The sequence below is a fragment of the Myotis yumanensis genome, unplaced genomic scaffold (genome assembly GCF_028538775.1).
Source record: "Myotis yumanensis isolate MYYU_CA2020_CCGP unplaced genomic scaffold, mMyoYum1.0.hap1 SCAF_7, whole genome shotgun sequence".
Lineage (NCBI taxonomy): Eukaryota > Metazoa > Chordata > Mammalia > Chiroptera > Vespertilionidae > Myotis > Myotis yumanensis.
In genome coordinates, this window is record NW_027223758.1 from 63,694,179 (window position 1) to 63,711,183 (window position 17,005).

At 47.4% G+C, this 17,005-nt stretch overlaps 2 protein-coding genes across 6 annotated transcripts in view; one reads left to right on the forward strand and one right to left on the reverse strand.

Moving 5' to 3' along the window:
• The first annotated feature begins 277 nt into the window (after positions 1 to 277).
• Positions 278 to 11,846, forward strand: TUBB6 (tubulin beta 6 class V). Of its 3 annotated transcripts, XM_070420687.1 has the most exons (4): positions 278 to 385; positions 702 to 810; positions 2,676 to 2,786; positions 10,337 to 11,846. In XM_070420687.1, the coding sequence occupies exons 1-4, from the start codon at positions 329 to 331 to the stop codon at positions 11,398 to 11,400; spliced, it is 1,341 nt and encodes a 446-aa protein (XP_070276788.1). In that variant the 5' UTR covers positions 278 to 328; the 3' UTR covers positions 11,401 to 11,846. The 3 variants fall into 3 exon arrangements, with proteins under 3 accessions (XP_070276788.1, XP_070276790.1, XP_070276789.1); XM_070420689.1 differs by lacking the exons at positions 278 to 385; positions 702 to 810 and adding an exon at positions 1,324 to 1,498; XM_070420688.1 differs by lacking the exons at positions 278 to 385; positions 702 to 810 and adding an exon at positions 1,510 to 1,749.
• Positions 11,847 to 14,283: 2,437 nt separating this feature from the next.
• The window catches only part of AFG3L2 (AFG3 like matrix AAA peptidase subunit 2), a 53,838-nt gene continuing 51,116 nt past the window's right edge, over positions 14,284 to 17,005 (reverse strand). For all 3 annotated transcript variants that reach the window (XM_070420692.1, XM_070420691.1, XM_070420690.1), the window contains one exon: positions 14,284 to 15,079. In XM_070420692.1, the coding sequence (XP_070276793.1) occupies positions 14,837 to 15,079 (243 nt within the window). In that variant the 3' untranslated portion in view covers positions 14,284 to 14,836. The remainder of the gene's footprint in view (positions 15,080 to 17,005) is intronic.

A 17,005-nucleotide genomic window follows, 5' to 3' on the forward strand; every position in this document is an offset into this window, starting at 1 on the left:
CCGCCAGGGCCCCCGTCTAGGACCGCGCAGGGGCGGGGGCCCCGGGAGGCTGGCCCTGGGGAGGGCGAGCCGAAGGGGGGCGCCGGCGCGGGGCAGGGAGGCCGGGGCTGGAGCGAGGAGCGGGGCGGGGAGGAGCGGAGGGAGGCGCTGGACCGGGGGCGGAGGGGACGCGGCCGGGAGGGCGAGGCCCGCAGCCATTGGTCCCGGCGGCGGGGTGGGGGTGGGGGTGCAGGCGGGGGTGGGGGGCGGGAGGAGGGTCGAGTCCCCGCGCGCGCCGCCGGCCCGCAGTCGCCAGAGCGAGCTCTCGGAGCGCAGAGCGGCGCCCGCCATGAGGGAGATCGTGCACATCCAGGCGGGCCAGTGCGGGAACCAGATCGGCACCAAGGTGGGCGGCGCGGGCGGCGCGGGCGCGGGCCTTCCCTGCGGGCGGCTGGCCGTCCGGTGTCCGGGCGGGACTCGGTGCGGGCTGCGCGGCTGCCCGGGGGCGCCGTGGCGCTGGGTCCCCGGGGGACGCGCTGGAGGGGGCGCTGCCTGGAGGGGCCTCCGAGCCCGGGCGCCGGCCCCTCCCCACTCGCGCTGGGGCGGCCGGGGGCGGGGGCGCGCCTGGAATGCGGGCCCGGGTTACCGGCGGGGGGGCGCCTGGCTCCGGGCTCTGACCTTGTGCGCCCCCCCCCCCCCCCCCCGCCCCGTCCTGCCTGAAGTTTTGGGAAGTGATCAGCGATGAACACGGCATCGACCCGGCGGGAGGCTACGTGGGGGACTCGGCGCTGCAGCTGGAGAGGATCAACGTGTACTACAATGAGTCCTCCTGTGAGTAGCGGGCGGCCCGCCACCTCGGGCCCCCCCACCTCTGGGGCCCGCCCTTCCCTGCCCGAGCCCGGCCATTCCCCCCGGCCCCCCGCCCACGGTCCCCCTTCGGACCCTGGTCCGCTCCCCTCCGCGACCACGCCCTTCCCCGCCGGAGCCCGGCCATCCCCTCTGGGACCCCGGCCAACTCTGCCCGGACCCCGGCCACCGCCTTCTTGGACCGCGGCCATCCTGCCTCTGGGACCCCGGCCTTCCCCGTCCTCCCCCCACCACCGGCGTCCTGCGGGGCTCGCCCTCTCGGGAGGACCGTTTGCCGTAGGAAAGCTCGCCCGGGCCCCGCAGGATGCCCGGCTCCGCCCTCGCTCCCGCGGGGCGGGAAGCTCGGCCAGTGCGTTTTGAACAGCCAATGCCGCGCGGGTCTGAGCTTTCGAACCAGGCTACCCGTTAGTGTTGGGAAACCAACTTCGTGGGTAAAGTCCGGCTTTTCCTCTCTTTCCAGTTTAACATGTATCTCTCAGTGGAGATTCCTGGCTAAAAATTTGCAAAGCCCTCCCTTCACTGACTTGTCGGGCCCTTTGCAGACCTCCAAACAGACTACACTCCCTGGAAGCTGGAACTTGAGAACAATCCAGGCTGTGGTTGATCTCCGTTTGGAAGTAACCCTGTCCTGGACGCCCACATCTGTGTTGTAGTTACGTGGACACGTTATTTCTGTAACAACTCTTTTTTATTATAAAAGTGATACATGCCCTTCAAAACAACAAAAAACTAAGACATTGACAGAATGCCCAGAAAATGACAAACACGACCCTTCCCCACGATATTCCCAGCGATGATCACTTTCAGTGGTTTGGATTCCTATACTGCTTGTCCACAGAAGAGCTGAGAAGGGCAGAATACGTAACTCGCTGCGTTTTATTCATGAAGCAGCTATGACAAAAGGTCTGGACAAGTAGGGCCCCGAAGATGAAATTTCTAGATAGCATCACGGGAAATTCCAGTACATATTGCACTTCCTGTTAACCCTTCCGTCCAGCTCAGTTACAGCCTTCTTCAGCCTGGGTGTGTGCAGAGCAGGCCAGGAGTTGAAGAGCAGATTCTATTAACCCCATCCTCACTGGGAACGATTTCTTGCCCAACTGGCACAAAAGTGTACTTAAATATGAAAACGCTACACAGCAGCACTCATTCATAAATGAAAGTGTCTCTTGGAAAATGGCCCGTGGGATGTAGCTTGGGTTCATGTATATGTATGCCTGGGGGAGGTGCCAAAAAGCAGAAAGAATATCATGGCAGCATGACAATTCTTAAAAAAATATATATTTTTACTGAGTTCAGAGAGGAAGGGAGAGGGAGAGAGATAGAAACATCAATGATGAGAATCATTGATCCGCTGCCTCCTGCACACCCCACACTGGGGACCAAGCCTGGGCATGTGCCCTGACTGGGAATCTAACGGTGACCTCCTGGTTCATGGGCGGACGCTCAAACATGGAGCCACACCGGCTGGGCCCAGCACAATTTGCCACCACAGACAACGTTTATTTCCATGGAGCTAAAAATGTAAACTGCCCAACAGGAAGAGGTGTTAGGGTGAACGGAAAATCCAGGAGGCAGGAAGTCAGGAGACTTGATTTCCCACCCTGCTTATTCCTGGAACTTCCTCTGCCCATTCCTGCCTGGGCTGGTTTCCTCGTCTGAACAAGTCAGGGTGGGATTGTGTTCTCCCGTGCTCTGAGTCTGTGCCCTCTCTGAAACCCTGCTTCATACGCTCCAGGCAGCTGAGCTGGTAGGACTTGCTATGGGGAAGTCTGTTACTTCAGAAACCAGAAAATGACCTCTGGTGGGTGGGTTCTGTTCTCTTCCAGCTCAGAAGTACGTGCCCAGGGCTGCCCTGGTGGACTTGGAACCTGGCACCATGGACAGTGTGCGGTCGGGGCCTTTCGGGCAGCTCTTCCGGCCTGACAACTTCATCTTCGGTAGGTTCCCTCTTTCCTGCTCTCTACTTCTTTTTAAACATCAAAACTAATTTGTGTGCAAGATTAAAAACATCACATGGCACAGGAAATCAGCAGACCCCAAACCGATCACAGTCACCTCTTGTAATTCTTGACTTTTTTTTTTTTTTAAGGAAAGTAACCTCTGTATTTCTAAATGAAATGCTTATCCTGATAGTTTTTTATTTAAAAAAAATAATTTTAGACATTAACTTCTTCCCCCTTCATAAACTATTATAATATGATAATAGTATCTTATTTTTGGTTCCTATATTGCTCATCTTTTAACTGCAATACGTTTGTGCCTATATTTCTTTCTCAGTATCTATAGACAGTTCTGCTTTCTTTCTATAAAGACTGGTGCCATATGAGTTTGTTCTAGCAGAATGGGAAAATCCTCCTTCTTCCTCTACCTAAAAACAAAACAAAACACATAATAATAGCACCCACTCTCTGTAAACTTCTAAAGAAAATTATATGAAATTAAATAAATTGTCCCTAGCTGGTTTGGCTTAGTGGAGAGTGTTGGGCTGTGGGCTTAAGAGTCCCGGGTTCGATTCCGATCAAGGGCACGTGCCAGGGTTTCGGGCTCCATCCCCAATAGGAGGCGTGCAGGAGGCAGCCAATTAATGATTCTCTCTCATCATTGATATTTCTATCTCTGTCTCCCTCTCCCTTTCTCTCTGAAATCAACAAAAACATATTTTAAAAAATAATAAATTAATTAAATAAAATTAAAGTGGCACCGTTAGTGTTACCAGCCTCCATCACTCGGTAGCCATAGGTTTTATTTTTTTTTTTTTAAATATATTTTATTGATTTTTTACAGAGAGGAAGGGAGAGAGATAGAGAGTTAGAAACATCGATGAGAGAGAAACATCGATCAGCCGCCTCCTGCACATCCCCTACCGGGAATGTGCCCGCAACCCAGGTACATGCCCTTGACCGGAATCGAACCCGGGATCCTTCAGTCCGCAGGCCGACGCTCTATCCACCGAGCCAAACCGGTTTTGGCAATAGGTTTTAGAGTCAAAGCCACAGGGGGATGAACCATTTCCCATTCATAGACAATTCTGCCTCTACAAGAGGACACACTCTGGAAGATTTTATTGGTATACGAATGAATTACCTTGTAGCAGAATCAGGCACGGACTTGTTAGGAAGAAGGCAAGGCAGTGGCTTCTCGGGAAGATGGATGTTCACAAAGACTGTGTATCCTCTGGATACCATCCACTTCTCATCACCATGACAACCTACACAACCAATGGGACAGGTGAAGCTTCTAATAATAACTTGTTCAAGCGTTTTCTTTCACCTTTAATATTTCAAGTAGATCGGGACTCTGATGCCCCTTTTCTTATATTAGAGACCCTAAATTGCCAATATTTTTATTTCACAAATGGGGACATTTATATTCTTTACCTTTCACCGAACTAGAGACCCTAATTGGCCCCAGGCACACATGAACAGGACTCACACATAAAAGCACAAAGATTCAGATGTAACTCGGTGAACCCTGATCCCATGGAGGTTGGAGAGAACATAGAAAAAAAGTATTCTATATTGTTTAAATTTAAGATGTTCTAATTTATATATGTTCTATTGGGCTCCATGTAACATTGGTATGTTCTATTTCTTAAAATGGGTGATAGGTAAGTAGATATCCACTACAGTGCTCTTCATATCCTTTTACATGCCTTCAATCTGTCATAAGAAACGTCACGGATGAGGCTATGGGACCTGTGGATGCACTTTCTGGGCAAGGTCACTAGTGGGACTCCAGAGGCCATGCACCCTCTCTGCCTTCCTCTCGCCCCTCCCAGCCCAGGTGTCTGCTCAGGAGTGAGGCTCCCCCCAGCAGCCCTCCTGCACAGCCAGGGCATTTGAGGTTTCAGAGAGTCAAAACCGGGAACCAATTTTTACCGAATTGAATTATCACAAACTATTGAAGTCGTCGTGTTAAGCTAGTTTCTCAGGGCAGCAAATTTAGCAATTGTGGAAGTTTTATTTGATTGAACTGAATATTGAAGTGTAAGAAAGGTTTGATCTCGGCTATCTAGGTGTCAGTAAATGGGGTCAAAATGTTTAAGAACAAATTAAGATAGACCTATAATAACTATTATCTAAGTTATCTAATTTACTATCCTTGTAAACTGAAAGATGTTAGAAATGATGCTTGGCATTTACACTGTCCCCAGGATGATTTCTTTGCTTCTTGCCAAAACATGCATACCTGTCTTTGATTCAGAATATTTAAAATTTTTAACACATTGTACTAATGTGAAATAACGTTATTCTTCAGTATTTTTAAAAAATGGATGTTCTTTTTATTAAGAATTTTGAATTGTTTCAATGAATATGCTAACCTTGTTAAAATAGCACATTTGTGGAAGGGAGGGGCACCCAGAATGTATGAACATCCTCTATTGTTTGGCTGAACAGCTGTTTTCAGGGCATTTTCCAGGTAATAAAAGAGGCAGAACTGTCTGTGAGTGGGAGATGGTTCATCCCCCAGTGGCTTTCTAGCTCACTGTCTCCGAGGTGGCGAGTTAAAATAAGCCAAAATCAGTCCATTTTCAAATATAGTTTGAAATGTTTTCTTTTTAAAACATAGACTTATGTTTTCTTTTTAAAACATAATTTTCTAAATGTGAAAATTATCTGCATTTGAGTTTTAAACATGAAAATACTTTAAAAAACAACAACTTTTTCCCAATGAATTGCTGGCTACATGGCCATCGTAGCTGTCAGATAGCGGAAAACAGCCTTGTGGGAGACAGTGAAACGCCAGAGAGAGAAAATGTCCTTCAAGCCTCTTTCTGCACTTGCACTTTTTTCTTCAAACTTTGGTGCTAGAGAGGGTCAGAGAGCACACACACTCACCGTGTGAGCTCTGGAGGTGCACCACGGGGCGGACTCCGAGGACACCCAGGGGATCTGTTGCAGCCCGACTGCCAAGCTGCGAGATTGCAGCCTTGTGTTCTACACCCTGGAGCCGCTGATTAATGTCACAACATTGCATTACAGAAGACGTTCAACTCATGACCCCCAAATATTTAACTGGGAACGTCTGTTGCTATGAGACAGTGGCAAAATATTTTCAGAACTCACCAGCTTCCTCCTTCTGACAAGAGCAGAGAAAACCTTACGGCTCATCATGTTATAAACACTGAGGGAGCCACGTGCGTGGTGTGAGCTGCAGGAAGAGAAAGGGTCCAGTTCAGAATCGCTGCACTGCCCGCTCGAGCAAGCTTGACTCACTGTGGCTTATGTCTGCCTAAAGCCACCTGCTTATTTTCAGTTATTGTTTCTACTCTAGTTTAAGGAAATCATTCCTAGTCTCTTTGTAACAATTACACTCCGTCTTTCCTTTGTACAGGAGTGAGCCCAGGCGCAAGGCTAGCCCTGAGTAGAAGGTCCCCCGAGCTTGTTCTTTCCAGGCCTCTGCTGTGGTCTGGCCGGGCTGCCGGCTGCTGGGTTGGGTGGGGAGGGGTAGACAGGAGTTAGTAGGGGCATAGGAAGGACAATGATCATTTTCGAGGCAGCCAAGTTGCACTGTGCGACCCAACTGGGAGGGAAGAAAGAGAACACAGTCACCTTCTGGTCAAGGTGATGACCACCTGAGGGGCTGAAGTGGTCAGTGCCCACAGGGTCTGATGCAGGCACGGAGGGAATGTTTTTATAGTTGATTATTAGAGAGATAATACCTGCAATTTACTGTGAGCCACAGGTCCTGTCATGCCAATAGCCTTGATGCCTTTGACTAGCCAAATGGGGCAAAGAACACAGGAGTGAGACTGGCCTCACTTGTAAGGTGGGGTGAGGACAGACCAGCACAGCCGTGGTTTCCGATGGGCGGTTCTGCCCTCCTGGAAAACTCACTATTTTTTTATTTATTTTTTAAACCTCACTATTTAATATTTAAACATATTTAATGTTGTCATTACAAAGTTACACTGTTTCCACATGGGTGTGGTTTTTTTTCCCCCTCCTTTAAATATATGTTTAGTGATTTCAGAGAGGAAGGGAGAGGGAGAAAGAGAATCATCAATGATGAGAGAGAATCATTGATCAGTCGATGATTCTCTCTGCACACCCTACATTGAGGATCGAGCCTGCAACTTGAGCATATGGCCTGACCAGGAATCAAACTGTGACCTCCAGGTTCATAGGTCAACGCTCAACCACTGAGCCACGCTGGCCGGGCTCCACATGTATTTTTTCAAACAGTAAGCAAGTACATAGTGTAAACACAGAAACGCCCCATCCTTCCACTGATGGCCCCCGAGATTTTAGTCCCTGAGGACAACGGAATGCTGTAGACCAGCGGTTCTCAACCTGTGGGCCACGACCCTTTGGGGGTCGAACGACCCTTTCACAGGGGTCACCTAAGACCATCAGAAAACACATATATAATTACATATTGTTTTTGTGATTAATCACTATGCCTTAATTATGTTCAATTTGTAACAATGAAAATACATCCTGCATATCAGATATTTACATTACGATTCATAACAGTAGCAAAATTACAGTTATGAAGTAGCAACGAAAACAGTTTTATGGTTGGGGGTCACCACAACATGAGGAACTGTATTAAAGGCAGCATTAGGAAGGTTGAGAACCACTGCTGTAGACAGTGGAGGAGTGTCCTGCCTGACCTTTTCCATGTATACATGTACCCGAGACCTCACGCACGCGCGCGTGCGCACACACACACACACACACGCACACACATTTGATTTAGTTTTTTGAAAATGGGATTGTGCTACACATACTATTTTATAGCTTTTGAAAAAAGCTCATTAACATCTCTCAGACATCTCCCATGACGGTCACTGCCTATCCATTGTGTGTCTCCCCACTTATTGGTGACACTTTAAAATTTTCTTGCCCTAACCGGTTTGGCTCAGTTGATAGAGCGTCAGTCTGTGGACTCAAGGGTCCCAGGTTCGATTCCGGCCAAGGGCATGTACCTTGGTTGCGGACACATCCCCAGTGGGGAGTGTGCAGGAGGCAGCTGATTGATGTTTCTCTCTCATCGATGTTTCTAACTCTCTATCCCTCTCCCTTCCTCTCTGTAAAAAAATCAATAAAATACATTTAAAAAAAAATTTTCCTTAAAGGCAGGTTTCCATAATTTTCTTTTCTTTTTTTTTTTTTTAAATATTTATTTATTGATTTCAGAGAGAAAGGGAGAAGGAGAGAGAGACAGAAACATCAATGATGAGAGAGAATCATTGATTGGCTGCCTCCTGCACGGCCCCCACTGGGGATCGAGCCCACAACCCAGGCATGTGCCCTTGGCCGGAATCAAACCTGGGACCCTTCAGTCCACAGGCTGATGCTCTATCCACTGAGCCAAGCCAGCCAGGGCTCCATAATTTTCTTTTGATGAACATAAAATACATGTATGTTTAATTAAATTTTTATAAGCAATATATAATGTTGAAACTGAACTGCCTAAAATCCCTTCCTTCAGAAACAATCATTTATTAGTTCAGTGCGTATTTCTCCAATTTCTTTCCAAAAGGCATTTTTAAATGCTTAAATAAAGTTAAAAACATCCCTTCTTGCTAGCTAGCCAGGTAAACGATGTGTACGGTCCGGATTCAACAGGAACCACAGGGTGTTCAGTGAGAACGCGGTCTCCTTCCTTCCCATGCTGGTGCCCCCGACTCCTTCCCAGAGCAGCCACTCTCAGACTCGTGAGTGTCCTTTCAGACACATTCTGTGCACATCCCAGCAGGAACATACCCATTACATACATAAGATGATTGTCAACTATATGCACCACTTAGTACTCTGGGGTTTTTTCCACTTAGAATATATTTAAGAAAATTAAATATATGATGGCTGATAGTATTTGCATAGGTACTAGCCTCTTTTAAAAGACACTTCGGTTGCTTTCCTTTTTCTTTACTATTGCAAACTGCTCTTCAGGAAATATGTGTCTGTGGGGCATTTTGCACACGTGAGTATATCTATTTAAGAAAATTGGTAGAAGTAGAATTGCTGAATCCAAGAGGACTAATTTGACAGATATTGCTCCATTATTCTCCAAACAGTCTCATTTTCTTAAGCCTCCAGCAGCTGCCCTGTATGAAGGGGCCGTTCCCAAACCCTCGCCAACCAGTGTTATCCAACTTTTTCCCCTCTGTCAATTCCATAGGGGAGAAATCGAATCTTCGTGTTTTAATTTGCATTTCCTTTACGAAGAATATGTCAAATACTTGTGATTTTCATTTCCTTCACTATGAACTATTTATATTCTTTGCCCATTTCCCTAAAGGTGGCTGGTTTCCTTGCTGATTTGTAAGGCTTTGCATATTCAAGAAGGGTATCCCTTTGTATGTGATGCACGTCACTAATAGTCCATTTAAAAATTACTGAAGAATCACAGGACTAGGGTTGTTTCTCTTGCTTTAGACTTCCAGTGACGCCACAGTGCTTAGCGCTGATAAATGCAATGGAAGATATACAGACATTTAAAACAACTCATTCGCCCTCGATGAAGGCCTTGGGAACAGAATCCAGGGGTGCTGGTCAGCAGACCTCAGTGTGAGGGGCCCCATCCCCCTAAGTGCACGAGACCCTCCCACCTACTCATCTTAGCTGATGCAGCACCAGGCTGGTCTCAAGGGGGAGTCTTGGTGGGGTCACGGCTGCCTACCTCAGTTTCCTCTGTGGTGTGCAACATCAGGCATGGGCCTGCCCACACAGAGCAGAGAAGCTGATCGTCAGGCTATGGTTGTGAATTCTTGCCACCAGCTGGGTGTTGGCAAAATTCAAGTTAACTTCTGGAGAATAAGTGGATATTACCTGGTCAAAACATATGTCCATCTTAAAAATTGATGGGGGTGCCCAGCCATCATGGCTCAGTGGTTATGTTGATCTATGAACCAGGAGGTCACGGTTCAATGCCCGGTCAGGGCACATGCCCGGGTTGTGGGCTCAGTCCCCAGTGTAGGGGTGCAGGAGGCAGCCGATTGATGATTCTTTCTCATCATTGATGTTTCTGTCTCTCTCCATCTCCCTCTCTGAAATCAATAAAAGAATATTTTTAAAAAACTAACGAGTATTTAACTTGTCTAAAGAGGTACTAACACGTGTACTCACCAGCAATATTGGTGGTGCCTGTTTACCCACCTGCTGACTTTGGCCAACACCATATTATCTAACCGATAATACATCTTTTCCATCACCATTTAAAATGTATCAATATCAATGAGTGGGTCCTATGGTCTTGCCCTATTTTATTTATTATATTTCTTTTTATCCTCACCCAAGCGAATGCTTATCAATTTGAGAGAGAGAAAAACAATGACGTGAGAAACATCCATCAGTTGCCTCCCATTTGTGCCCCAAATGGGGATCAAACCCACAACCTAGGTATGTGCCCTGACTGGGAATCAAACCCGCAACCTTTCAGTATATAGGTCTATGGGAGGATGCGCCAACCAACTGAGCCAAACCAGTTAGGGCCTGTCTTGCCCTATCTAAATGGTATGCTACTCTTTTGCTTATTCCAGGACAAACTGGTGCCGGAAACAACTGGGCAAAGGGGCATTACACAGAAGGAGCAGAGCTGGTGGATTCGGTGCTCGATGTGGTGAGGAAAGAGTGCGAGCACTGTGACTGCCTGCAGGGCTTCCAGCTGACCCACTCCCTGGGAGGAGGCACAGGGTCAGGCATGGGCACGCTGCTCATCAGCAAAATCCGGGAGGAGTATCCCGACAGGATCATGAACACCTTCAGCGTCATGCCCTCCCCCAAGGTCTCGGACACGGTGGTGGAGCCCTACAATGCCACCTTGTCAGTCCACCAGCTGGTGGAGAACACAGATGAGACCTACTGCATCGACAACGAGGCCCTGTACGACATCTGCTTCCGCACCCTGAAGCTGACCACGCCCACCTATGGGGACCTCAACCACTTGGTGTCGGCCACCATGAGTGGGGTCACCACCTCGCTACGCTTCCCGGGCCAGCTCAATGCTGACCTCCGCAAGCTTGCGGTGAACATGGTCCCTTTCCCCCGCCTTCACTTCTTCATGCCCGGCTTTGCCCCCCTGACGGCCAGAGGCAGCCAGCAGTACCGGGCCCTGACAGTGCCCGAACTGACTCAACAAATGTTCGATGCCAAGAATATGATGGCGGCCTGTGATCCAAGACATGGGCGCTACCTGACCGTGGCCACCGTCTTCCGGGGCCCCATGTCCATGAAGGAGGTGGACGAGCAGATGCTGGCCATCCAGAACAAGAACAGCAGCTACTTCGTGGAGTGGATCCCCAACAACGTCAAGGTGGCCGTGTGTGACATCCCTCCCCGGGGCCTCAAGATGGCCTCCACCTTCATCGGCAACAGCACGGCCATCCAGGAGCTGTTCAAGCGCATCTCAGAGCAGTTTTCTGCCATGTTCCGCCGGAAGGCCTTCCTGCACTGGTTCACGGGCGAGGGCATGGATGAGATGGAGTTCACAGAAGCGGAGAGCAACATGAACGACCTGGTGTCTGAGTACCAGCAATATCAAGAAGCTACGGCCAACGATGGTGAAGAAGCTTTCGAAGACGACGAAGAGGAGATCAACGAATAAAGGCGTGTCCCTCTCTCACATACGACAATTCAGACTTTCTTGCTTTAACTCAGATGTGTTTTAACTCCAATGGCTGTTCAATGACGCATGGGTCTAAATATATGGGTGCAGGCCCCTCCCAAATGCAATAAAACTGTACTCTCGGTCATCTAGAACAAAGAAAGTACATTAAAATAGCAGAGAATTGGCAGTCCTCCCCATTCAGATCAGATAAAGGACATTTTCTACTGGAGGACTTAAAAGAACTTATGGGCCATCAGTTAAAGGCTAAGTGAATAAACCTCACCTTCTATTAAGTGTTCAACCATGTCTGAGAATTAGCAGGGAAGTTAGAAACAGTATTTTTTCATCCTTTGTGAAATGAAGCTGTGCCGTGTTGCCTTATCTTGAATATGCAATATTGAACCTTTGAAACAGCTTATTCGTAATAAAACACTAAAACTGTTCCTTCGTCTCTCCCAGCCTTTGCTTATGTGATAGATTTGTTACTTGGCATCCTCACGATGGTTGCGCAGATCTCTAGTCTGCCCTGGGTGACCTGCCCCTGCAGCTCACTGAAGGAAAGAGGCTCTTCTTGAATGCAGGCTTTGCGGGTGGGAGCCAGAATTCTGCCTCCCAGGCTGTGCGTGCATGAAGAAAAGCCCGTCAGCCCCGTGCGCAACAGCATTTAGACCTCCCACAGAATTTTCCATCTCCCTGGGCTAGTGGGTCCCAGCCTTCCCTAACAACTCCGCTGAGATTTGCCAGAGGAGCCACCGATTACCTTCAGGCTTCCCGCTGGCTCTCGGTGGATGAGGGGCACCGGGTGGGTGGGCTCTCAGAGCAGGAACCCAGGCCAGCAGCCTGGCCCAGCACAGAGGGTGAAGGCTCTTGTCTGTGTAATAAATGATCACTTTATGGTTCCTGTAAACTAGCCACAACTTCTGTAACAGGTCTTGTAAAGTCAAATTCCACAGGGCCGGACCAGGCTAGTTTTACTAGTAATTGGCCAGCACTGCCAGTTAGCTGTGAACCAGTGACTGTGCTTTAGCCAAAAGAAAGTGAAGCAAATGTTAGTGCTTGGCCGTCTGCTCTGACTCCTACGTGGGGGACCCCGATTCCTCCTGTAAAGGTAACCCAGCTTCTCCATCGGTAACTGTTGGACAAGAAGGAAGAGAAGTGAGTCTTGGCCATTTGGAGCCACTGAGATCTAGGGCCACCTACCTCAGTGTGACCCAGCCCCGCCTGGTGCTGATGCCATGGCTCACACCCACTAACTCCATTTATTTGTGTTAAGCCTTAGCCTTCCTGTAAGAATTTTTTTGTTGTTAATCCTCACCCGAGGATATATTTCCATTAATTTTTTAGAGAGAGGGGGAGAGACAGAGGAGAAACATCAACGTGACAGAGATTCGTTGATTGGTTGCCTCCTGCCTGCAACCGAGGTACGTGCCCTTGACCGGAATCGAAGCCGGGACCCTTCAGACCATGGGCCAACACTATCCACTGAGCAAAACTGGCCGGGGCAGCCCTAGCCTTTTTTTAAAAAAAATGTTTTCATTTATTTTTAGAGAGGAGAAGGCTAGATAGAAACAATTGATGAGATATATCCTGCATGCCCCCACTGGGGATCCAGCTCAAAACCCAGGCATGTGCCCTGACTCAAATCGAAACCAGTGACCTCTTGGTTCATGGGTCAATGCTCAACCACTGAGCACACCGGCAGGCAGCCCCAGGCGGGAGTAGACAGCATGACTTGAACTGAGGTGAGAACTGATCTTTTTTGCCTAAGTCTGAACTATTTTGTGACTACAGTAAAAATACACCTTACCATTCCCATCTAACCTGGAAATGTGCTAGGTTTGATTTCCTCCGAGCACCTGCTGTGGGACAGGCTCTAGTTAGGCCCCAACACAGGTAACGCTTGGCACAGTGCCTAGAGGGCAGGTGTGACTGGCCACTCGTGCAGCCGAGTCCTGCTGGGGCTGCAGGAGTCGTGGGTTACCATCCGAGTCTCCCACACATTGTCAGTTTCCTTACTGAATCAAACAGGACTCATGCTTGGCACACCCTTCATTCCGCCCAGACAGAACAGCACACACTGGCGCCTCTTTGCAGTGGGAAGAGGAGAGTACTGAACATCTCGTCACTGCTTATGTGGAGGACAGCACCCTAAACACCCTGATGGCTGAGTCCTCCTCCAGCCTCAAAACAATTCTTCACTCAGCTACTTCCCACAAGCACCCCCTGAGGCAAGAGGGCCGTCAGTGTGGCTTCTGCAGGTCACTGCCTGAGCCACCTCCCATCCCATCAGCCCGGTGCTGCTCCAGATGCCACCGATTCTGTCTTAAGTCTGAGGAGTCACCATTCCCACAACATAACTACATCAAGGATACACAAGGCAAGTGGCACAACAAGGGTTGTGCCAAGCATGAGTCCTATTTGATTCAGCTGCTAAAAATATGTATTAATAAATGCAAAAATGCATGGTACTTCCAAATCCAAATAGTGGCTTTGTAAGGTTTAGTCCATCTTCATGCACAGTCCATCTACATTTGCAATATTGCAGACCTCCACTTTTCTGGACCCACACACCCTTCTAATAGTAATGGCCACAGCTTACCATTCAGAGCAGGCAAGTCATGGAAGATCCAGGGCATGGCTTGGGACAGCCTTCCACACCTGCTATGACACACCGACTCCCAGTCCCAGTGTGACCAACACGTGGTCATGACTGGTCTAGTGTGTGTGTAAATCACAGATTCTCGCCCTGACTGAGCTGGTATCAGAATTCATCATTCCAGGACACACAAACCTAGAAGTTCCTCATCCTCACATGGGAGCAGATGAGAACCAGAGACTAAAAGAAAGTATCCCAAGCATAAACAGTGGCCCTCTGTGTGGTCAGGAGAAAAAATTAAAATGTTTACACTTTATTTCTGATGTAAAGAAGCCGTATTTACATAATACATTCATATTTTTTTAATATGTTACAGCTCTCTGTAGAAAATCATCCCAGTAAAACGGCAACATGTAGTCTGGATTCAATCTTCAAAGTATTAGTCAAATTTAAATATTCTTATCAGGAATCCAATTTAATTTCACAGCCTCTGCAGGGAAATGGGAATGAAGGGTGGGGCGATGGAAAGTGAAATACAGGCCTCTCCCACGCTGGCAAGCTTTCCGATTCTCCCCGACATGTTCTGCTGGCTTCACTGATGGTGGAGCGGGACCAGTGCCGGGCACCAAGCTCCACTCTCCCAGACGCTGTCCAAGAGCCCAGGGCCTGGGGAAATCACCCCGCCACCCCTACCGGGACTGCTGAAGCTGAGGATTAAGTACTCCTCTCCCCACCACTTCAACTGGTCAGCGCTGGTTAAGATCAACTTGGCAGTGTTCTCATTCTTCTGAGAAAGCCAGAGTTGAAATAACGTGCAAACTGAACCCACAATACAAGCTAAAACGGCCTCCCTCCTCGGATCTGATTGGCGATTTTCTCCTCTGGAGACACCTCTTTCTCCTTTTCCCGGTCTTTGTTCCAGTCCTTCAAGCCCTCTGGAAGCGAAGTGTCCTCATCCAAGCTGCCAGTGCCTTCCACAAATTCTTCATAGGTAGATTTTTCCGCAAATGGTCTGGGGCCCAAAAGTTCAACCATATCATTCTTATCTAATACTTCTTTTTCTAATAATAGAAGAGCAATCTGAAATATAAACAATACAGTTACTCAACAAAGTTTATAGATAAACCCCACCCCAAAAAGGGTTTAAGAATCACTGAGCCCTGGCTGGTTTGGCTCAGTGGATAGAGCATCAGCCTGTGGACTGAAGGGTCTCGGGTTTGATTATGGTCAAGGGCACATGCCCCAGTTGTGGGCTGGGTCCCCAGTGGGGGTCATGCCAATCAATGATTCTCTCTCATCATCGATGTTTCTATCTCTCTCTCCCTTTCTCTCTGAAATCAATAAAAATATATATATATTTTTAAAAATCACTGAAAAAGATATACATAAGGTCACATAATCTCGGAGTAAGTTGTGCAAAATACTATAAAAACAAATGTCCAGCAGTAAGGGAGTGGCTAAATACATTTGGTATATCCACACAATGAAGAGTGAGATGCGTAATGTCTGTAGTTTACAATATTTGCTTTTTAAAAGAGGGAAAATACATCTTTTAGTGATGAATCACCTATTTTTATTTTATTTTATTTTATTTTTTTATTGATTTCAGAGAGAGAAAGGGAGAGGGAGAGAGAGATGGAAACATCAATGATGAGAGAGAACCATCGATTGGTTGCCTCCTGCATGCCCCCAACGGGGTTCGAGCCTGCACTTCAGGCATGTGCCCTGACCAGGAATTAAACCACAGCCTCCTGGCTCACAGGTCCACGCTCAACCGCTGAACCACACCTGACCAACAATGTGCACGGAAGTGAGCAACGACAGTGTCAGGGGAGCAGGGGAGAGTGGTTGTGTTAAAGCATCTGATCATTATAAAGAGAATAAAGTGGGTTAAATTGTAAACTGATCTTGCCCTGGCCGGTTTGGCTCAGTGGATAGAGCGTCAGCCTATGAACTCAAAGGTCCTGGGTTCTCTTCTGGTCAAGGGCTCATGCCCAGGTTGTGGGCTCGGTCCTCAGTAGGGGGCATGCAGGAGGCAGCCAATCAATGATTCCCTCTCATCACTGATGTTAATATCTCTCTTCCTTTCCCTTCCCCTCCCCTCTGAAATCAATAAAAATATATTTTTTAAAATTTTACAAAAAAACATTGTAAACTGACCTCATGAAATAGATTTAGTAGGTAACTCCCTAAGAAATTCAACATATCGGGAGTTAATGTTAAATGCTATGTTTTTAAATATGCCAAATAATAAAACTATTTTCTGCTATCTTTGTGGTCTTTTCAAACTTTACTATGGAATATTTAAAATATGTACAAAGGTAGAAAAAGCGGATAACTAATTCCCATCTAACTACTATCAGTAATTATCCACTTAGAGCCATATGTTTCATCTACTCCCTGGTTTATTTTGAAGAAAATCCCAGATGTCACATCACTTTATCCTTATATATTTTTGTCTATATCTTTAAGGGATAAAGACTTTTAAAAAAACATAACCAGAATACTAAAATGATCTAATTCTTTAATATACTGTTTGTGTATGGAAGATTTGAAGAAATAAAAGCTTTATGATTTCTTCTTAGACCTCTTTAATACTCAAATTTGCCTATTTACAGTTACGAGAAACCGCTTAAGTTGTGATATTTTACTTAAACCAGTATGTCAAAAACATTGTCATTTCAACATGTAATGATATAAGAATTGATATATTTTACATTCTTTTGTTCATTCTAAGTCTTCAAAACCAGTGTGCATTTTATGCTCACAGTCCATCTCAATTCAGATCAGTCACACTGACAGGTACAGGCTGGGTTAGGAGCTAATGGCAAGGGCTCTGCAGACTGGACGTCTGGGTCCGAATCCGAAAGCCACTTACCAACTACCTGCCTGATGACCTTAAGCAAAGTTAAGCAACATTGCTTCTTCATGTATTAGTGTCTTCATCTGTAAAATGGGGATAATAATATAGTTACTTCATGAGGTTGCAGGAGGTTTTAGAGAAGT